The sequence below is a fragment of the Emys orbicularis genome, chromosome 1 (assembly GCF_028017835.1).
Source record: "Emys orbicularis isolate rEmyOrb1 chromosome 1, rEmyOrb1.hap1, whole genome shotgun sequence".
NCBI lineage: Eukaryota > Metazoa > Chordata > Testudines > Emydidae > Emys > Emys orbicularis.
The window spans coordinates 216795329-216819389 of record NC_088683.1 but is presented as its reverse complement, the minus strand read 5'-3'; the positions used below and the strand labels follow the sequence as shown (position 1 = coordinate 216819389).

The 24061-nt window shown below is 42.4% G+C and overlaps 1 protein-coding gene across 1 annotated transcript in view; it reads right to left on the bottom strand.

Annotated features, from left to right (window-relative positions):
* Window positions 1-2621: 2621 nt before the first annotated feature.
* CFAP47 (cilia and flagella associated protein 47) overlaps window positions 2622-24061 on the bottom strand; it is a 704026-nt gene continuing 682586 nt past the window's right edge. The window contains exons 63-64 of the mRNA XM_065423211.1: window positions 19578-19746; window positions 2622-2831 (exon numbers count right to left, since the gene is read on the bottom strand). Of these exons, the coding sequence (XP_065279283.1) occupies window positions 2622-2831; window positions 19578-19746 (379 nt within the window). The remainder of the gene's footprint in view (window positions 2832-19577; window positions 19747-24061) is intronic.

Sequence of the window (24061 nt, the reverse complement as noted above, 5' to 3'; positions counted from 1 at the left end):
TTAATGTTAGTACAAAATGTATTAAACTGAAACACTGTATAGAACATAGCTGTGAGGTCATCTTTATGGTCTCTGTGTGTGTATGATGATGTTTATGCCATATGTACAGATTAGACCTGTTAGATAAACACCACATGTTTACAAAATAATCATAGAATCAATTCCTTTATTTCTGTAATCCTGGAGTGAACTGTATTTATTTTCACCTTTGATTACCTCATCTGCACTTTGCCCACTAATCCATCTCTGCCAGGATTACATTTTCACACACTTTGACTATCTTGCAAACAGCTGTCATTATTAAAAAAATGTTTTGTTCAGGTAAAAACAGGCCTTGAAAAAGACCAATTATCAGTCCTGAATCAATGGCAAATTTAAATTCCAATCTCTCCCTGCCCAACATACACTTGTTTTATTTTACTGCAAAGACATAGCTTTCCAAATGAGATATAGGGCAGGTCTACTCTACGGGGTTAAGTCAACCTAAGTGACGCAACTCCAGCTACGTGAATAATGTAGCTGGTATTATCGTACCTTAGGTCGACTTATTGCGGTGTCTACATGCACTGGGTCAATGGGAGAAACTCTCCCGTTGACTTACCTTATGCTTCTCGTTCCGGTAGAGTACCAGAGACGACAGAAGAGTGATCGGTGGTTGATTTAGCGGGTCTTCACTAGACCCGCTAAATCAACCCCTCCCCTGCAGTGGATTGACCGCTGCAGCGTCAATCCACTGGTAAGTGGAGACAAGCCCATAGCAACATCTCTAGGCCTGGCAGCTCATGAGATATTGTACCTCACAACTGTAACATCTTTTATAAATAAAAAAAATATTTTAGATACATTTTAGCAGTACTAATTTCTCTTCTTCTACCTCTACATTTGAATTCACAGGGCCAGATTCTAGTCTATGCTTATGTAACTCATGGTCTTCAGTGGAGTTACTCTTGATTTTATACTGGTATCCTGTCAGAATCAGGCCCATTGTATTTAAGACCGAGGGATTACAAAGTAGTAATAACTATTATATAACCGTTTAAAACTTTTTCATAGGAGCATTTCTGTAAAATATGTGGCATAAACAAAACACATTTAGCACATTGTGGTAAAAGAATTTTATTGGTGTTTTTTTTGCACTGACCTACATAAGTCTTTCATGGTTTCACCAGTCCTGAGTAATGATGGTCATTCAATACATGTGCCAGTAAAATATGTACAATTGCCACATCATTTTGTATTCTGTATCTAAATCACACCATTGAAAACAAGGGAATAGTTACAATTAGCCGTCTATTAAGAATAAAAAGTCTTGATAGTGCACATGAATAAAGAAAGCCCTTGAAGAATCGAGGTCACTTGCCAAATTGTTCCTTTCAAACAAAGATTACATGGACATCATCTCCCACATTACATCCAGGTGCAAAGACAATCTACACACTGCAACACCAAACTCTCTCTTTAACTAATCATTCTTGACTATACATGGAAGTACAGCGTGACTGACAGTTCTAGTTTAATAAAGGAAATAAAATCTGAACAGCTATCCTCACTAATTTTTTGTGTAGTTTTGATTTTGGAATTAGTACAGTATGTTTTGAATGGATGTGTAGAAAGTTTGCTTAACACTGTGAGGTAAGTTTTATTTCCTGTTTACTGCTCTTCCACTTTTTTCCTCCTCCTTGTTTTTGTGTGTAGTAATCTAATCTCGGCTTGTATAATGCAGGGAGATTTAAATTCAGTGAAATACTTCACATTTTCCAAAGCATTAGAATCGGAAAACCATTCAGGCTATGATCATATGCTGTGTGAACCACTTTAACTTTATCAGACTGCTGCAAACTCTGTGTAAGTGCTTTATCTTGAAAGAAATCAGAGGCTGACTTGTTTACTTTTGTGTGGATATAGTGCTGAGTGATTGACAGAGCACTATGTGCAAAACTGTAGTGTCCCATATTAAAACTTACTAAAACTGTGAAGTGCTTTAAGTAAGCTCAGCATTAGCCCAAAGCCCCCAAACCTTACGTTTTTTTCCAAATCTATTTTGCCCAAATTAAAGGAACTCACTGCTATGCTATAAAGCAATTTGTATGATACATTTATATTTAAAAACCTCCTGGTACAAATTAAAATCCTTTTGTATTTTCCATTGAAAAAATATGATATGCATCTATTTTAACATTCATAAAAACCCAAACTTCAGGTAAACTTAAGATAAATTCTTATAATAGAAAAACCCTTAAAACCTAATCCAAGACCCATTAATTTTATGAGTAAAGGTAAGAAACTTCAAATCCTACATCTGATTGAGAAAGGAACATCTTAAAGCTCCAGAAAAGTGACAGAGTTTTCACTAGAAACTCTCTAATTTTTTACTATAAGTGTGCTACCAAACAAATAATATTGAACTAACCTTGAGGGTTAGGGGCCTTTTTTCACCAGACAGACCTTTCTTCAAGACAGACAGAAATACATTTAGTTCCCCACTGCCACCATCAAAGCAGGATGGTTTTAAAATATCAAGACATTATGTATAATTTTAAAATAAGTCCTCCTTGGGTCTTTATAATTGATTTTACAAAAGATTACTTTTCCACAGATGGCAAATTAAGACTAGTATATTTTTATTTTGTTCTTAAGACCAGCGGTGCACCTTTGACAGGGGAGGATACTCCAGTGGTAATTAGCTTCAGATTTTCACGTAAAAAGTTGCGCTGTCGAACTGTGGCTGACCTCATGTAACCACTAGTAGAAACTACTTTTGCTGACGCAGTCGGTGGTGTGGTCTGTGGAGGCAGCCCATTGATCTCATATGTCCATTGCATTGATGCTGTCTGAAAACAAAGAGGAGAAATTGGATATAAAGCAGTCATGGCCTAATCTTGAAATATATAATAGCTATTTAACACAATGCTTTTAATTAGAAAGCCATTTGTTGTTCTCCATGTAGGGTCCCTGAAAGTCACAAAACCAGAACTGCACCCACAGAGAAAAAAATATTATCATGTAAAACTAGGAAGAGCATTTTATTTTATGAGCTAAGGGTAGTGCACTTAAAAAAAGACACACAGCCTAGCCCTCTAAGTGATCTACACGTTTCTTTTTATAGTGAATAACAGTCATGTATGTTGTTTTGAAAGAGTTATTTCACAGCATGATGTGAATGAATGGGCTGCTAGGTTTATTTATACACTAGAATTTATTTGTGGCTCTTGTAATAATAAACAGTATTCTAATTGTTTATTAGAATTATTAGAACAGTATTCTAAGTTTTGGTGACTAGTTGGGTCAAGATAATTAATACAGTGAGTCCTACTTTTCTAGTTATGTTATGGAAAGTGGAACTATGGACTCATATTGTAAACTATAGTTTAGGAATCTTAAATGAATTTAACATGACATTCTTTACCTCTTTTATGTATATTTCTATGTATGCAGCAGTGATCCAGCCAGGCATCATCTAGTTGTGTAGTACACCTCTATCTTGATATAACGCTGTCCTTGGGAGCCAAAAAATCTTACTGCGTTATAGGTGAACTTGCTTTGATCCACCAGAGTGCGCAGCCCCGCCCCCCCCCCAAGCACTGCTTTACCGCGTTATATCAGAATTCGTGTTATATCAAGGAAGAGGTGTATATATTTCTGTGTCCAAACGGCAGTCATCTCCTGTATTGCTTGTGTTTATTAAAGCAGAATGGTTCTTGCTGTCATCCCATATATGTGTGCTCAAACAGCATTGATCATGTAGTTAGTTAATTCTTATGTGCATGTCAAAGCTTCAGTGCTCTCTTATCTCCTCTACCTATCTGTGATTGTCAACGCAGAATTATGATTGCAGTCATTTCCTGTATGTATGTGTCTGGCTAGGTGGGATCTTGCAGTCATTTCTTCAATATCTCTGCCTAAACTGCCTTAATTTTTAGAGGCATTTCCTCCCTCTGTGTCATTTTAGTACTATCCTTCCTGTCAGTGTGTGTGTGTGTGTGTGTGTGTGTGTGTGTGTGTGCAGTAAGCATCTTTCAATTATTTCGTCTGCAACTAATTGTCAATTCATTGATCTGTAGGTTTCTGTTGCCTTTTGCCCTTAAACTCAGGCCTGGATTACTACAAAATGTCTTAATTGTGAGGTCTTCCAATGGGGTTGGAATAGCGTGACCAGGCTAAAAGAATGGCCTGGTGCAGAGCCTGGAGTAGATGATAGTCCCTCTTTCTCTCTGCTTTGTGATCTATGGCTGCAGTAACGCCTACATAGCTGCTTTGGGGGAAGGGGAAGAGGGGGGCAGTAACCACGGATTGTAACATGTCTCCCTCTCCCCTACACCCCAAAAAGAGAAAACAAGATGATATAGAATCCTCTCCTCTCTCCCACTTCCAGGTACAAGGGTTTTATTACTAAAGGTAATTAACATTTATATAGTACTTTTATGCATTTACTGTGCTGAACAAGCATTAAATGATCTTCACCACACCATTTAGATGTTATAAATAGGCTTGGAAGGATTAGATATTTATCTGTAAATGTTGATTTCACCCAACAAACACGAACCAATGAAAACAGAAATTTCCATTGATAACAAACGAAATTTACAGAATGGCAAAGTAACAAAAATGCTGCTTGAGAACTTACTAGTCTTTGATTTAAGGATAACGTGGGGGAGGTAATATATTTGATCTTTTATGATCTTTTGATTTAAGAATATTTATTTTGTATATTTAGATGTGATGCTGGCAATTTGTGTTTTAAAGTTTTAACTTTTTTTTTTAATCTGTCTGCGGTCATTAAATAATTGTCTAACACCTCCCATAATTTCCCTCAACTGTACACATTTAAATCAAACAAAAAAATGCTTAAAACTTGTAATTTCATGCAACTGTGAACACTAAAAATAGGGGGGGAATCTTAAAAATATCAATATCACCCACTGAAAGTAATAAAATAAAAATTGAATTCTGTCAAGATAATTATAAATCGTATTATCCCACAGTTGCAGATGGGAAACCTGAGAATTGGGTGGATTGCATTCCCTAAGGAACTCAGAAGATCAGTGTCAGAATCAGACTTAGAACTCAAGTGTTACTCCCAATTTTATGCTGATTCCACTAGACTATGCTGCTTGTAGGACAGCCTGCTTCATTAGCTGTGTAGCCTATTCAGTCTTCCTACTATGGGCATTGTTGGAGGACTTTTGACAGCTGTATAGTGTCTATGCTCCAGGATTGGGCATGCTTTTTCCTTAGATCTGAGTGGGATTCCCCAGCCTCAATTTGACCCAAAATATAAAATAAATAAAACCCTCAGACCAAACATGGATCATCCAATATATATGGGATCAAACATTCACAGAGTATGCAATGTTAATTTCTATAATTATTTAATGAATATGGCCTGGATAAAGCACTACAAAATAAACTAAAAGGAATATTAGGTCTTCCCCATCTCTCATTTCCACTACAAGCATCCCATGTTTGCAACAATACACATGAAGACAATTAGAGGGATGTGAGAAGTGGGGCACACAAAAAGATATTTATCTGTTTCTAGTTTGTCATCAGTCTTATGGTTTGCTGTTCATAACAGATTTCAAATATCAATATTTTTTAGCTCTAGAGTCAATGCAATAATACTTCCCCATGACATTAACTGCCATCCTGCCACTGCTAAAGTATATATTAGATGTGACTTCCAATTATTTGCTTGTGTTCATATCACAGATAACTAGTGTGCACAGGTTCCAGGGCATTAGATTGTATGTCTTTTGGGGCAGGAGCTGTCATGTATAATGTGGTTGTACCGCTCAACCCAGTTGTGACTTCTAGATGCTACTACAATATAAAATATTTAATGTTAATGCTCCTTTTTTATTAAACTAATCTCCAAAATTAAACAGGAAGCTTAACTGTGAATGTGTTTTATCTATGCTCAAAAACTTGTCACTCTCACCAACAGAAGTTGTTCCAAACAAAGATATTACCTCACCCACCTTGTCTCACTGAGAGAGGAAGCAGCCTCTCTTGCTGAGTCTTTAATATCAGAACACCTTTCCATTTATAGGGATTTTTTTTTTTTTTTTTTTTTTTGAAAATGGTTGGCTTTAAAATTAGCACTCTTGACTTTACATGAGGTGTTAAATTAATTACCTATGCTAAACAGAATTACTCTGCAAAAGTCATGATATTTCTGAGATATACAAACACCAAAATAAAGCGTAAGATCATTAGATCTTTCATCATGCATGTATAATATTTTTTTTAAAAAAACCCTCATTACCATTCCACTAAAATCTGAATCAAAAACTAATTTTATATTGAGTGTTATGTATAACAAACTGATTAGTTAATCCTTATCCTAAACCCTATTTAATACTATACATTGATGGACCTGCCTTCATTTTCTGAAAGATAAATGCAGTCAAGAGCAGGTGCTGACAAAGCCAGCACCAGGTCTAAAGATAACTGTCATTTTTAAACATAAATTTTCCTGTGTGGTTAGCTAATTGCCTTATTAACTCCAGCAGAAGGTGAAATGGTTTATCTTTCTTCATTATGTCAGATTAACAATTTAGTTTGAAGAAAATTTAACCTCAGGATCATACTCATTGTGTGCATGATTCATTAAACATTTCAAGGCCATAGAAAAGATCTGATAGGCTGGAGCAACTAAAATTTACACTGAGGTACAGAGTTGCTAAGAAATAATTCCTGCTCATAAAATCCATAGGTGATGATGTAATTTTACAATCTGTAGTATTCCTATATTGTTTTGGGCAGGTTCTATCAGCAATCAGTTTTATTACCCAGCAGTTTTTAAACATAAACTCTGTTGCCTTGTGTTTTTTGATATTTGATCACTACATATGCATGTTTATGTTCATTTCTGCTGTATTTGAAGTATATCATCCATTGTGCTGCCTTTTCACCAGTGCTCTCTACTAATGTGCATTGTTAACGAAATGGCAGTTATATAGCTATAGTAGATTTGAAGTCAATAAAATACCATTGAATCATGTTCCTTCTGAGTTTCCTCCTCTTATTTAAGATGGAAATAAATTTATGATATGAAGAGAGATTTGGGATGGATCTACTGTAATGTACTGAGACTAAGTATTCTTTAAAGATTGTTGTAGTCCATCATGAATTAAAAAAAATAATGATTTAGGATTAAGAATTATAAGATGACCAAAACCAATTCCTTTCTTAATGGACTGTCATGATGAACTGTCCCTTTAGTTGTAGCTAATTTATAATCTGCAACAATGTAGTTCACCTGGTATAAAACTCCTGCTATTAACCAAGGACTGAAGTAAATATTTCTTACTGTGAAATGATGTGTTTAAAAGAGAGGCCCCCTTTCTTGGATGCAGAGTTTGCTAAAGGGGCAACTGCTATTATTTCTAAGACTGCAAATTATACAGTACAACTACCAACATCATTTGTTTAATATTGTACATCAAATAACCCACCATTTACTACAGTTTTACTCATTATGAATATTCTGATCATCATGACACCTGCAGATTGGCTCACACTGCCAAATTCAGATCCAAATCTGAATGGTTAAACACATTCAAACTCCGGATCCTTGGTCAGATTCATTTCAGTGAGAGAGACTTGAGCATGGAATGTTTGGGGAGTGAGGTTCAGACAAAGCATTTTTTTTTATTAAGTCTCGATTTATCTTACAGCATTAAATGTATTTTTCATTAGTGAAGGAATATCTGAAATTTGGTAGGTTCTTCAACCAGGAAAATATGTAAAGGCATTGATGTTGTGGTGGGGAAGAGACACACTGCTTCTTTGACCTTGAAAGGTTTGCTCCGTATAATCCTACATCCCTTACTTGCACACGTAGTCCCATTGACTCATGTGTAAAAGTTACTGTGTCAGGTCCATATTTCCAAACACAGAAACTTGCACCTTTTCTCTTTACTTAGTATTATGATGATCGGTTACAATAGGTACAACTGTATAGAGAATAGAATACTGACATTGAGAGTCACTAATGGAATTCTAAAGAAAGCACATTGATTAGACTAGGGTACTGTATTATAGATGCAAAGGAATGTGTTCCTGAAAAAAAATAATTGTCTAGTAATGAGAAGGGTATCTTTTTAAAAAGCCTGTGGTCAATGCACTGTTTGTATCGTCTGCTCCATATTATCTTTATTATTTTTGATTACATGGTTTGAAGCACTATGACATCTTACTACTTGCAGTTTTCACGGGACACCGTGCATATCCATATGTCAGTTTCGACTACAGCACCTATTGAAGTTTGGAACTGTTTACTGGAGTAGCTTAACTCTCTTGATTGGCTAAGTGTTTTTCTGTTATGATACACTAAGCCTTTTGTGGGGGTGGGATGGATGTTGATAGTGGGAACTCTTCAGGTAACAATGAGGAGAAAGGTCAGCAGGAAAGGAGGAGTGGAGGAGAGATGTATCTTATTTTAAAAACACAAGAAAAACAAAGTATAGAATCACCGCACACAAGCCTAATGTCACTTTGCTCATATATTGCTGCCCTTTTCCCCAGTTTTTTTCTTTGACTGCTAAAATTGTAAGTTCATCATGGCTGAGAACGTTTCTTGTGTTCTGTGAGGTTATTAGCAGACTTTGGATTTATTAAATAACAGTCCTATAAGTAGACTTATTCCATACTGTAGATCCATACAGCTACTAAGCTATCAAATAGAGAACAGATTTTTATGAGCTTTGCAAATTTATGATAAGAGTTGAAAGATGGCACGTTTCTAATCAATGAACACTTATAGGACAATAAGTTGCTCCTGCCAAGAACAATTTGATGATGCAGCTTTCCTGTACTTTTCCCACAATTATTTTTAGACCCGTTCATAGAGTAGAAAGTAACTGGGCTTAAGTAAACTCTCACACGTGGGGATCCTGTAGTATAATGTCTACTTTGGATGTTCATGCTGTGCTATGATGTGGGTCAAATGCAGCAAGTCAGAATCCAGCAGTAGATTTCTGAAGATCTGTGACAGCACAAGCCACAAATCTGAGAACAGGAATAAGCTCAAACACACTTAGTACCTTGCAATAAGACTCAATATCAGGTGCATTAAAAACTTGCTGTTTTCATTTTGATCTTACCAGGACCAAGGGCAAGTCAACATTTTCACCCAATATTGACATTACTGAAAGGTAAACTTCAAACCTACTGGATAAGTAGGACAAGCAGTTATAGCCTGAAATCAAGGTGGGAAAAGTTCAGTTTAGAAATTTGGAAGAATACTAATTACTTAACGGAAAAGATCAGCCAGGCAGCTGAAAGTGCTGCAAAGATGGCCACACTGCAATTTAAGTATTTCTCCCTCCCCTCAGATTCTGTGAAAAGCATGAGGAAAAGTGCCAGTTTTAAAAATAGGCAGACAATGGGAATGACAAATTTACAAATCCTATTAATGACGCCAATTTTCTTTTTATAAAAAGCTAACATCTGAACTCCATCACCTCCCCACAACTGCACATAACCTGTCACATTCTGCTTTTTTAATTTGAGAGTATATATGTGAGGTGGGGATGAGGACTTTTGAGGAGGAGGAGACTCTCATACACACTCTGTAATATTTAAAATCTGGTGTTACTAGGAAGTACTGAAATTAGATTAATGAAAATGGATCAGATTCTGATCCTTACTGTGACATGGAGATTACTCTGATACAGGTAGAAACCTCTCAGTGCGGTAGAATTGGCAGAGTGACTCCATTAAAAGTCAGAGGAATTACTCTGGATTTACACCACTGCAATGGAGAGCTGACTTTTGCCCTAAAAACTGAATTGTTACAGTGTATGTGTGTGTGTGTGTATATATATATATATATATATATATATATATATATATATATATATATATATATATATATATATATATATATATATATATATATTAATGTCCTTTACTAATGTACAATGCTGTGTGTGTATGAATTGCAGTTAAAAACTGTCACAAGCTACTAAACTGTGGTGGAAAATATGTCAGTACACGAAGAAAAGTATCTAAGTGTGGGAATGGGTACCTGCGCATACAAACATCCCAGCTGTGCACAAAGGGAGGAAGAAAGGTCTTGGGATAAGCCACTGATCAAAATAGGCACTGATTTTGTTTTTATACTACTCTAAATTAATATGAATTCTGCTAAATTATGATAACTGACCAATGTGGAAGGAAAAGCACCTAGGTACTGAGAACAATGCATATACATATGTTTTTGAGCAGCTAGCTAACATGAAACAGTGTCATTTTTCTCTTTCAAAATGCACGTCTGTGCACACAAGCTTATTAGAGCCCCACCTGGTCACCGTGACTTCCACGTTGAATCATCCATTTCCAGCATGGCATGACTAATGGCTTTGATGTGCTATCTTTCACAGGCTAAGCTAGTGATTATGCAGGAATAACAGTACAGAAGCCTGAATTCTTGAGAGCTTGATAACAGTAAATGCAATCTGGTTTATTCTGACATACATTTTATCATCCAAGGTTTATTTAGTTTGGCCTCTATTTTAGAATATCTCTGATGTACTCATCCATGAATTCCAAAACAAGCCTTTGGATCTCTAGCTAAGCTTGGCACAGAGCAGGGCGTGGCTGAGAGAGAAGAGAGCAAAAGTAGCGGTATGCCAGCTTTACACACCTCATGGCTGCCTTAACTTGTGCTAGGCAGCAACTGCCCTCCATGGGTATGTCTGCACTGCACACTAAGCCCGGGATCTGACTCAGGTTTAAGTCCAAGCCCCGCTTCTGTTCACGCACAAATCAACCCAACTTGTGGCAGCAAGCACTCAGCACCTGGGTTTAAGGACCATGCTAGAGGGGATGGGTCAGAGCCCAAGTTCTGCTGTGAGTTGGGTCCATGCCCTGTCCAGCAAATGCAAACCCAGGTGTACAATGCAGTTTGGTCCCTCAAGCACGGGCTTGGGTCCCACAGACCTGGGTTTACAGTGCAATGTAGACATACCTCACAAAGCCATTCTGGCAGCCAAGGACTGCCAGTGTACAAGGACGCTCCAGCCATGTGCCCACACGAGCTATGATTTCCCTACACTGAGAGCATCCGGTTGGTACAATGCTAAGATGGCTCTGCAGCTGACACAGAGCAGCCCCAGTGTGGCCAGAATCTGGCTCTGAACTGTTTAAACCTAACAAATAGAGGGACTGTCAAATTCTCTGACATTTCTGCTGATGCTCATGTAAAAAACCCAATTCTCTTTGGTAAATTTCCATTAGGGCAGGTCCACCAAGGGTTCTTATAAGAACCATCTTGTTTATAAAAGCTCCTAGATGTATGGAAGATTCACAGTGGAGCAATTATTTAAAATATTCTTTATGGATTATGTCAGTGTATTTCTCATTTCTAGCTGAATTTGCTTAAGAAGTTCTCTTTCAGGGCTACTGAAGCAACCATGATTGGTTTCTTCACTGGGCATTTTGTTATCTCTGTCTTCTTCTTTTTTTTCATTCTTTGATCTACAGAACTCTATAAAAGCCCAGATTTTCCATATCAGTTTTACTGATTTTAAAAATTTCCTAGTCACTCTTAAAGCAATCTCTAATATGAATTGTTTTAATATATTTTACTCCAAGTAGCACTTCAGATTAACAATGTGGAAATGAAAGTTAAAGACTTTTTCAGTGCTTCAGCAAAGCAGTTAGTTTCTTGCTACAAGTAAATGAAACAAACAGCCAGTAATTTTCTTTACATTTTTTGCATCCTTTAAGACTAAGGACCAGATTTGCACAAAAAGTCAATGAAGTTTCATTATTTCAATATATTGTTGTTAATACAATGTACGTGCTAAACTCTAGTAAAGAGAAGCCTGAATCTCTTACACTAATAACTTGCTCTGGATTGAGTTTCTCAGCAGGGCAGCTAAAACAACAAATTTGCGTGTACAAAGCGTGGTTTTAATGTCTTCAGCAAATGAGAAAAAGATGACTGTAGAATTTCTCTCTCTTCCCTCCAACCTTCCATTTCATTTTGCAATACAATTGTAATGGCCACCATAAAATAAAGCATGAGCTTATACTGTCATCTCTGCTGCTTTACAGCCTAATTATCACAGCTCATTGAAGCGCACAAAAAATAGCAGTCTTGCTAGTAAACTATTTATAGAATTTAATAAAAAAAGTTAGTGTTAAGAGTCTGACTATACACCCACAAAAACAGGGGAATTTTACAGTGAAGATGCAGTAATCCTCCACTACGGTAGCATCAGAATAGAGGTGATACTGAAAAAGAATGAAAGTAGAAGGCATTTCCTCACTGTTTCTAAAAATAGTCCAAAACCACACCTAAAGTCAATATATCAGACTAGAAAAGAAAATCTATGCAAGAGAGGTTATATAACTAGGTATAACACAAATTGTATTTCACTACACTCATAGCTATTTCCCCAAAGGGCCTGATTTGTGTGTGCATGCGGGCACTATGGGTCTGTCTAAATTGCACTTGGGAAGTGCACTGCAGCTAGTAGTGTAGCCGTGGTGGGACAGGCTAGCTGCTTGAGTCCATACCCGCAGTCCTGAGAGAAACTGAACTGGAGACACTGGGGAGGCTAGCCTGTGTTACCGTTGCAAAATGGCTACTTTTAGCAAGCTAGCTTGCTCAAAGCTAGCTGGGGTATGTCTACACATGCTGCCGTCGCACCTCCTGATTGCGGTATCAACATACCCCTTGCTGCTTAACCCTGTCCAGAGTACATCTAGGTAACACAGGTATGTACATCTAACACTGCAATTATGGTGGCTGGCCTTTTTCCAGCTGCCTCGGGCTCACGGGAATGCAGGCTGTTTAAAGCAGTTTAGACTTCTGGGCTGGGGCTGGAGCCTGGGCTCTAGGACCTTGCTTGCAGCCTAAGCCCGGAAGTCTACAGTGCAGTTAAACAGTCCTGCAGCCTGAGCCCTGCAAGCCCGAGGCAGCTGGCATGTGCCAGCTGCACAGGGCCGGCTCTGGCTTTTTTGCCGCCCCAAGCAAAAAACACCTGGCCGGCCGGAGCAGCAAGGGGCGGGGAGGGGAGGAGGAAAACAAACCTGCCCCCGGCCGGAGCGGCGAAGGGGGGTGGGGGGAGACAACAAACCGGCTGGCCGGAGCAGCAAAAGGGGGGAGGGACGACAAACGGGCCGGCTGGAACAGCAAAGGGGGGGGGGGGCAGGAAACAAACCTGCCCCCGGCCGGAGCGGCGGGAGGGAGAGAACAAACCGGCCGGCCGCAGCGGCAAAAGGGGGGGGGGGGGCGGGTTACAAACCTGCCCCGGGGCGGGGGGAGAGAGAACAAACTGGCCGGCCGGAGGGGGGGGGGGGGGCGGGAAACAAACCTGCCCCCGGCTGGAGCGGCAAGGAGGGGGGGGAACAAACTGGCCGGCCTGCCGGAGCGGCGAGGAAAGAAAAAACAAAAACAAAAACAAAATACCTGCGGGGCGCCAGCGGAGTGCGCACCCCGGCTAGCGGGGGGCAGGGCAGAGAGAGAAGGGGGGGCGGCCAGGGCTTCCTTATGCAGGGCGCTTGCCACGCGGCCCCTCCCGCTGCGCCGCCTGCCGGGAGGGCTCCACGCCACTCCGGTCGGCAGGCAGGGAAGGACGCGGGCTGCCCTGCCGGGCTTGCTACAGGGCGCTCCCCTCCTCTGCCCCCTACAGGGCGGCGGGAGCAGCAAACCAAAAAGAAAAAACATGCAGGGGCGGCCAAAGCGGTGAAGCGCAAAAAAAAATAAAAAGATTAGACAGAATGCCGGCCTTTGGAATCTGCCGCCCCAAGCACGAGCTTGCTCGGCTGGTGCCTGGAGCCGGCCCTGCAGCTGCAGGTTTTTAATTGTACTGTAGACATACCCAAACTGGCAAAAACAGCCAGAGGTGAACACGAGAGCTGCTGCCTTGAGCTTGTTAGGAATTTTTCAACAAAACTTTTTTTTTTTTTTTTTTTTAATGTGAATGCATCAAAACCAAAACTTTGTTTGCAGGAAAATTTCTCAGGTCTTGTGGGTGTCCTTGAATAGCCAATAATACAGTGGTTAGGGCACTCAGCAGAGATGCCGGCGCCTCAGCTTCACGTCTCCTATCTGCCTCATTCAGTCCAGGGACTTGAATCTGGGTCGCCTACATCCCAGATGAGAGCCAAACCCATTGGGCTATAGAGTCAGTTTTCTCTCACTCTCTCTCTCTCTCTGTGTTCCAGTGAATATTTAATTATTTATACACAGTGCAACAGCTCCAACCAAGGAGATTAAGAGAAACACCGACCCCAGAATAGCCAGTTGCCTGGGGGTTAGAGCTGTTTATTACAGCCAGGCTGAAGAGGATTTACATAATACCAGAATAACCATAACCCATTAACAACCGCCCTGACTCTGAATGTAGCAGATACATCCAGCTACAATTAATGGCAACTCCAGCAAATGTACTTTGTCTATGCTAGTGTTTCATCAATTTGAAGATCATAGTTTGTTTTAAATGACTACATGGCCTGGACCATTTTTGTCTAGGAGTGAAGAGCTCAAGGCCAGGTTCATGTATAAAGGAAATATTTTTTGAGAAATGAAGTGGGACAATGTTGAGGCAGTCACTGCTCAAATTCTTGAAATTCTCTGTGTGTATATTGAGGTAAAAAGTTTGATACTACTTTGTTGAGGTGCAGCTTGATTAATAGTGGGAAATAGGGATCACAAAAATATAGTTTATTTTGGGATTATTTTCAATGGCAAAGGAACTTGTCATGTAGATGATGAACTTGCTCCCGTTGAAGTCAGTGTCAAAGATTTCACTATTATTAATTAATCCCAGACCGAAAAAAGTTACCATGGATTTAAGTCTGAAAGTACATATAAAATAAATAAATAAAAATACAAGGATGTTGTAATGATCCCAAAACCAAGTATTATAAATAGAAGAAATTCCGAGTTAAGAGTACACTTGAAAAAATAAAACATTTTAAGAAGAAAAAAACAACAACAACAACAATTCAGGCACGCAAACAACCTTAACGCTGCTCTGTCGTGATGCCATGCAATAACCATGAGCACTAATTCTAAACAAGAAACCCAAAAAAGAATGCTATCATGTAATATTTTGAATTTTGTTAAGATATGGGGTGTCAAACTGAAGTAACTTTCTTTTATTTGAATTTTTAAGGGCATATTCCTTGGTGGACCAAAGTAACCTGAGCAAACAGGCCATTTAACCAGGATTCACAACTGCTTTGTCTCATCAGAGCAGTACAAAGCAGCTGAAATGTACTGGTGAGTCTGGCCCTTAATTTACAATTGACTTATTGGTTTCAAGGGCTGTTTTAGTGAAGAGGGCACTATGTGATGAGAGGGCAGAGAGAGGCCAGAACCTGAGTCCCAACGTCTGAGTTTTAAAGGGACCCTATGAGTTCCTTGCTCAGTTCTCCTGGCAGTGCTACTTCAGTATGCATGAGGCGCCTTTCAATTGCCAATGCCCGGACTACCATGCAGCCATGAAACCTTCACAGTGGAATGACAGTCATGCCAGTTACTCTACCAATGGGGACTCCTGATACGTGTTCAGTCTCCCTCATAACACTGGGTCCTTACAACCAATAGAACTGTTGCGGGCAAATTAGCTCAATAGGAAGGATCGCGATTGGTAGACAGGGCTGGCACTTCCATTTAGGCGACCCAGGCGGTCGCCTAGGGCACCAGGATTTGGGGGGAGGCATTTTGCCGCCCTTGGCGGCAATTCGGCGGCGGGGGGTCCTTCCGCGCTCCGGGTCTTCGGCGGCAATTCTGCGGCGGGTCCTTCACTAGCTCCGGGACCCGCCACCGAAGTGCCCCGAAGACCGGGAGCGCGGAAGGACCCCCCCGCCGAAGAATTGCCGATGACGACCGGGAGCGCGGAAGGAACCCCCGCCTAGGGCGCCAAAAACCCTGGCGCCGCTCCTGTTGGTAGAGAATTACCTCTGAAGTCCCCATGGCCCCCATTTAATTTACACAAGCCTGTCTGTAACTTATATAGTCATAGCAATTACACACAACAATCATTAATAACCTAGCTGAATTACAACCAAATTTCTGCAAATGTATCTGATGTGTAAGATTTCCATTAACTTTAACTATGGCTACGTTTTAGTCACGGGTATTTTTTGAAAAAGTCATGGACAGGTCACGGGCAGTAAACAAAAATTCACTATATACACCTAACTAAAACTCGGGGGCACCACGGGTGCTGGGGGGGAGGGTTGGCAGGAGCTCCCTACCTGGCTCCACATGTCCCTGCGGCTCCTAGGTGACAGAGGGGCCAGGGGGCTCCGGACGTTGCTCCCACCACAAGTGCTGGATGCGCAGCTCCCATTGGCCAGGAACCGCAGCCAATGGGAGCTGTGGGGGCGGGGCCTGCAGGTGCGGGCAGTGTGCGGAGCCCCCTGGCTCCTCCGCCTAGGAGGAGCTGCAGGGCCATGCCAGTGAGAGCTGGGGAGTCCCCCACCCCGAGGTAAGCCTTCCCCACACGATCAACCCCCTGCCCCTAGCTCCCTCCCACGCACCCAAACTGCTGCTGCTGGCCCAGGGGCTCCGTGGCTCGGGCAGCCACTGAGCCAGCACCAGCGACTGCAGAAGTCACGTAAAGTCATAGTGAGTCTGTGACAGACTCGCAACCTTAACTTTAACTATATGGAAAATTTGAGTCTGTTATTTCATAGTTAAGATGGTTTGGGACAAAGAAGAGCCTGAGCCTGATGATAAATTTTGTGAAGGACCCAGTTGTTAATTAATTTTAACTTCATGAACTAATTCACAGATTTACTTGTAAATTCTCAAAAAATTAATTCTGTACTCAGAGTACGTGCTGTAGATTTGAGAATACACTGTATTTTTCCTATAAATCAAAATGATTGAATCCAATCTTCAATTGCAAAATGGAATTCAACCTTCATGACAGAGTTGCTGCCAGCACCTCCATATTTTAACATCTATATCCTGATGCCTAAAGGCCAAATTAGGCAGGGGTCCATTGTATTAGACGCTGTACAGACATCTCATAAAGGTCAGAGAGCTCATTGATTTCAGTGGTGCAAAACTGGGCCCGAAAATGCTTGAGCCTGTAAGCATTAATAGCCCTCAACACACTCGTTGAGCTCACCACGCTGGGTGGGACCTTTAGGTCCTGATCCTGTAATCTGATCTGTGTGAGCAGACCCCTACACCTGGCTCCACTGAGTTCAAGGGTTACAGTCCACCTGTGTGGGATCATAGTACAAAAGAGTGGGACCTTAATGAGCTATGTAAAGATGTTAGAGGGTTTGCTTTGGTAATTTAAGGGTTGTTAAAATTGTCAGTGGATCACTGTGGAATTTTGTTTAAAGTAGTTATCACTCATATTTTTGAAGTAAAATAAGATATATTTTAAAGTCTCTTTAATGCACTTTTTAAAAAAAATAGTAATTAGCCAAAGAATAATAATAAGTAGCCATTTGTGCATGCCCTCCACAGCTGGTTACAAAGTAGACTGATCATGTAGAGATCACGTATAAAATCAGGGTTCCAAATAAGGAACTTTTGGAAAGGAGACTGGTGGGTTAGGAAGCTAATATTAAGAACCAAATTCATCCCTGGTGCAACTCCATTGCAGTGAAAGAAGTTAAACCAAAGATGCAAAAATGACTACAAATGTGAATTAAGCATTGAGTTCTGACATTTATATTTGAATTTTCTGACCTCTGTCAATTTGTGTCACATAACATCAACATTATTTAAACCTTATTAAATATAAAAGAATCTAGAGAACTAATTCAGTCAAAATTCCTTTCTCTTTACAAAAGAACAAAAGAGAGAAAGCTCACCACTCTGTTTACGTGAAAGGAATGAATGAATCAAACCTCTAATCAGGTAAAAGGAAACTAGGATAACGGATCTAGGACCTTTACATTTTTCTGGAATTCATATTTTTATTCAACATTTTCCAAGTTGTCTCAGAAAGATCAAATTAAGGTGAACTGTAGTAATTATCTTAGCCAGTATATCATATATTTTTATCCAGTAATTTGCCTTTCAGCTTGTTTGCTTTTAAGCATCTTATTTTCTAGCTATAGAACTGTTTAATTAGTTTGTGATTTAGTAGCCTAATTGTGCCAGCATTTGGTAAGGAGTTTCAAAACACCATTCCTGGGAAGTTGAGAAAACTTCAGACGCTTGCTCCTATATATGAATACATAAACTTAGGCCCTTTTTATCCCTTGCTCACACACCCTCTATCTATATAATAAAATACCAAGATTGTCACTTCTGTCTGAGTCATTGTGAAGTAATGGAAACAGCGAGAAGCATGGTTGTGAGCTCTTTTTTGTTTAGAATATCACCAGGTTCAATCATCCAATTTTCAAGTTCTCATCCATTTTCAGTTTTTTACAATTTACATATTACACCTGTATGACAGCACATGCTTTCACCTAGCTAAAAATTAACGTGATCATTTGCTTTCCTTTTGATGTGCTGTTAAATTCCTTTGCTCATGCAGTCTGTCACCTGGGTGAGGTTGGGGTAGATCAGGGATCGGCAACCTTTGGCACCCGGCCCATCTGGGAAATCCACTGGTGGGCTGGGCTGGTTTGTTTACCTGCTGGGTCTGCAGGTTTGGCCGATCGCAGCTCCCACTGGCCATGGGAAGCGGTGCGGGCAGAGGGATGTGCTGGTCGCCCTTCCCGCAGCCCCCACTGGCCGGGGACGGTGAACCGCGGCCAGTGGGTGCTGCAATCGGCCGAACCTGCGGACGCGGCAGGTAAACAAACCAGTCCGGTCTGCCAGGGGCTTTCCCTGGCAGGCCGCGGGCCAAAGGTTGCCAATCCCTGGGGTAGATGGATCTAGATGGGAATGTACTTCTAGGAATGTTATTACGAAGAAACCCCTCTAAAAGGTTCCATGAGTTAATTTTCTAGATTTTTGTTTGTCATTTCTCTAACAGTGGTAACTATAGGGTTGCCAGGTGTCCGGTTTTCAGCCGGAACGCCCAGTCGAAAAGGGACTCTGGCGGCTTTGGTTAGCACCATTGACCGGGCCATTAAAAGTCCAGTCGGCAGCACAGCGAGGTAAGGCAGACTCTCTGCCTGCCCTGGTTCTGTGCGGCTCCTGGAAAAGCCCTCACCTCTCCCCCATACCTCAACCCGCTGCCGCAGCCCTAAGCCCCCTCCCACACTCTGAACCCCTCATTTCTGGCCCCACCCCAGAGCCTGCACCCCCAGCCAGAGCCGTCACACCCTGCCCCAGCCTAAAGCCGCCTCCCACACTCCGAACCCTTCAGCTCCAGCCTGGAGCCCCCTTCTGCACCCCACACCCTCCACCCCAAAGTCCGCACCCCCAGCCGGAGCTCTCATCTCCTTCTGCACCCCAACACCTTGCCCCAGCCTGGTGAAAGAGAGCAAGGGAGGATGGAATGGGTGGGGCAGGGCCTTGGAGAAGGGGCGGGGCAAGGGTGTTTGGTTTTCTGCAATCAGAAATTTGGCAACCCTAGTGGTAACTTTAGTAACAGAGCCGGACTTGTTTTAAAACTTCTTCACAAAGAAACTTCTTTGGTCCATTAATATAATACAGCAAGCCCACTCACTCTTAGAGGACTCACCTGAATTACTAAAGTTGCTTTATGCTTCTTGCTGTACATACTTGGCTTGAATCCAACGGTTATATGGGTTCCAACAGTGTCAAGTGGAAGAAGTTCCCCAGCTCGAGGCAATACAACAAACTCTGGGTCACTGCCTGGCAGGAAGTATGCAGTGAATGGTTCTGGATACCTAAAAAAGAGTGTAAAAGTATATTGTGCCTATTACATATGATCATTATGCAATTCTATTTAAAAATAGCAGGTATCCTGTTGCAGTAGACATGCATGCTACCATGCAGCTGTGAGTCATGATACTTGATAGCTTATGGGATGCATACTGAATAATAATGGGACTATTGTCCCTTTAATGGAAAAGGAAACACAACTGATCTGTAAAGACAGCTCAACTTAGTATAATATGAAAATAACCCATTTTACCAGGTACCAGTAACAATAGGTTACCACGTTGGAGCAAAAGCTGCTTGGTTCACTTATGTAAAACCCCCACTGATTTCAGTTGAGTTGCATGTATGGTAAGTAGGATTTTAATCAACCCATTTTATCAAAAGCAATGCCCTATGAAGACCACAAGGTAACCTTGTTTAATAAAATTTAGTGTGTAAACTACGGGTAAGGATCAAGTCTTTCTGTGAAGCAACTTCCCACCTGTTCAGATGTTGTTAAATAGGGAAGGGATCCTAAGTGCCTTGAAAGGAAGACAGAGAAAAATCGCTCCTTCCTATCTCCTCTTCCCAAATTACGTCCATACTTTTGTACAGAAACGTTTTATACGTTAAATGCAGCATTTTAAAAACTGGGTTAAATAAACTATGCCTGGATAGAGTGACTCTTGTTCCACTGACACTATGGCGATGGGGCTTTATATGAGAGGTTTTTTTTCTATTACAGCTATTGTAGGATTTGCTGTCTAACAAGTTTCAGGATAGTACAGAGGCTCTTGAGGAAATCCTGTCTAATTTTCAACAAGGATAATGGTTGGGCAGTACAAAAGATAAATAATAGTTTCCCTTTCTCCAATTCCAAATTGCAGACTCCCTCTCACATCTCGTTAGGGACATCTCATCATTAACTTGGTGTTAACGTAGTAGAAATTTGATTCCTTTTTCCCACCCAAAAATTCTCCTTCCTTCCTTTTTGTTATTGATGACAACTCCACTATCCTGCCTGTCATCTAGGCCTGGTCTACACTAGGAGTTTATGTCGAATTTAGCACCGTTACATCGAATTAACTCTGCACCCGTCCACACAACGAAGCTATTTAGTTCGACATAGAGGTCTCTTAAATTCGACTTCTGTACTCCTCCCCAACGAGGGGAGTAGCGCTAAATTCGACATGGCCATGTCGAATTAGGCTAGGTGTGGATGGAAATCAACGCTAATAGCTCCGGGAGCTATCCCACAGTGCACCACTCTGTTGACGCTCTGGACAGCAGTCCGAGCTCGGATGCTCTGACCAGCCACACAGGAAAAGCCCCGGGAAAATTTGAATTCCTTTTCCTGTCTGGGCAGTTTGAATCTCATTTCCTGTTTGGACATCGTGGCGAGCTCAGCAGCACTGGCAACGATGCAGAGCTCTCCAGCAGAGATGGCCATGCAATCTCAGAATAGAAAGAGGGCCCCAGCATGGACTGATCGGGAAGTCTTGGATCTGATCGCTGTGTGGGGCGATGAGTCCGTGCTTTCGGAGCTGCGCTCGAAAAGACGGAATGCAAAGATCTACGAGAAGATCTCAAAAGCCATGGCAGAGAGAGGATACAGCCGGGATGCAACGCAGTGCTGCATGAAAATCAAGGAGCTGAGACAAGGCTACCAGAAGACCAAAGAGGCAAACGGACGCTCCGGATCCCAGCCCCAGACATCCCGTTTCTACGAGGCACTGCATTCCATCCTAGGTGCGGCCGCCACCACTACCCCACCACTGACCGTGGACTCTGAGGATGGGATATTGTCGACGGCCGGTTCCTCGGAGATGTTAGCGGACGGGGAAGATGAGGAAGGAGATGAGGAGGACGAGGCAGTCGACAGCACTTACAACGCTGATTTCCCCGACAGCCAGGATCTCTTCATCACCCTTACAGAGATCCCCTACCAACCGTCCCCAGGCGTTAACCCGGACACAGAATCAGGGGAAGGATCAGTCAGTAAGTGTTTTAAACATGTAAACATTTATTTTTAACAGAACAGGAATATTAACAATATTAACAATGGGTTTTTCATGATTAGTTTGCCCTAGGCGCTTAACGTTTCAGTCCTTGGCAGTGCAACTACTGAAAAAAAATCTAACAATGTCCGGTTTAGCATGATTGGTTTGCCCTAGGCGCTCTACTGTTTAGTCCCTGCCAGTGCAGCTACAGTAAAATCCGGTCTATATGTCCGGGGATAGAGCAGAAATCCTCCTGGGACATCTCCACGAAGCTCTCCTGGAGGTAATTGGAAAGCCTTTGCATCAGGTTCCTGGGGAGAGCGGCCTTATTGGGTCCTCCGTGGTAGGAAACGTTTCCGCGCCAGGAGACAATCAAGTACTCGGGGATCATTGCCTTGCAGAGCAGGGCGGCATACGGCCCTGGTCTTTGCAGGCTTTCCCGAAGCATCCTTTCCTTCTCCGTCTCTGAAATCCTCATCAGAGTGATGTCGCTCATGGTGACCTGCTTTGAATTAGGTAGGGGAATGTTAGTATTGGGACTGCTTGCCCGTTCCTTTAGAGAACTGTAACCGGCGGTTTACAGCCACGCGGTGGAGGCGGGAGAGGAGCAGCATACAGGGATCTTTCCCTGGGACAGCCGCGAGGGGGTGGGACAGGGGCAGAGTTCATGCTTGCCGGATTGCTGGCAGCAGGGACTGGCATTGCTTTGAACGTGAAAGGAGGCCAGTGCTATTATTAAAGTTTTAAGCAGCCACAAGTCTACGGCTTACCATGTCGGCCTGTTACCCAAATTCCGCTGTCCTGCCCCGCTTGTCTGATCTGCACTGCAAGACCCCAGGCACTGAATGCGAAGGCCAAAAATTCGACCTTGTCCTGAGTGCGCATGTGATAGGTGCTGTGCATGGTCTTGTTCACAGAGAAAGACTATGTTCTTTGTTCACAAAAAAATTTATCTTTCTGAGGAATTCACTCCCTTTTTCCCATCCCACAGCTGCGACTGTCTCCCGACCTACCCTGGCATCACACGCGCAGATTAGGCGTAGGAAGAAGAGGACACGGGAGGACATGTTCTCGGAACTTATGGGCTGCTCCCGAGTCCAGGCAGCCCAGCAGACCCAGTGGAGGGAGAACTTGTCCCAAATCCACCGATCACACATGGAACGGGAGGAGAGGTGGCGGCAGGAAGACCAGCAGGCGACTCAAACGCTGCTTGGACTAATGAGGGAGCAAACGGACACGCTCCGGCGCCTTGTGGATGTTCTGCAGGACCGGAGGCAGGAGGACAGAGCCCCGCTGCAGTCTATCTCTAACGCCCTCCCCCGCCACAAAGTCCCATACCCCCCTCACCCAAAGTCCCAAGAAGGAGGGGCGGCAGAGTCCGTGAAAACTCTCACTCCACCCCTGCAGACTGCTCAAGTACCAGAAGGCTCTCATTCCCCCAAATTTGATAAGTCCTTTCCTTCCCGCCTCACCCAAGCCCCCGTCCCAGTTTCATCCCCCAGTTTCATGTGTAGTTGCTAATAAAAAATATGTTTCTGTTAATTACTGTTTCCATCATGTTCTTTTTGAGGAGAGTCTGTTTGAAGGGGGGGAAGGGGGTTGGTAATTGGACAGGACAGTCACCTTTACCAGGGTACAGATGCGGGGGCAGGTTCAGCAGCAGGGCACACACACATTGCAGTCACTAGTTACCCTGGTCAGTCTAGGAGGTGGTTTTCATGTTCTGTGGAGGGGGGGGGGGCGGCTATGTGACTTTGTGGCGGGGGAGGGCGGTTAGAGATCTTATGCAACAGTCCTTATCCTGGATCACAGAGCCACGCAGCAGGGGATCTGTAACCGTCCTCCCCCTGCCACAAAGTCACATAGCCCCCACACACAGAGTCCCGAACAGGAGGGGTGGCAGGCTCCGTTGAAACAACCAGTCCACCAGCGCGGAGCCTGTCATTCCTCGAGTTTAGAAGCGTCCTTTGCATCACTACACTACACCCACTCCCCACCACAGTCTGCGTCCCAGGTTCAACACTTTACCGCGAAAACAGTAATAAAGAAAACGGTGTTCATTAACAAATTTCAAGTGATTTTATTTTTAAACGTGTGTTGGAAGGGGGGGAACGGGGTGAACGGGGTATGTAACTGGAGAGGATAGTGAACATTCACTGGGTAAAGAAACGGGGGCAGGTTCAGCTTCTCTGTAAACAAACTTAATAGTCACAGGTTACCCTGCTCACTCAGGAGCCTAGCTTTCAAAGCCTCCCGGATGCACAGCGCGTCCCGCTGGGCTCTTCTAATCGCACGGCTGTCTGGCTGGGCGTAATCAGCAGCCAGGCTATTTGCCTCAACC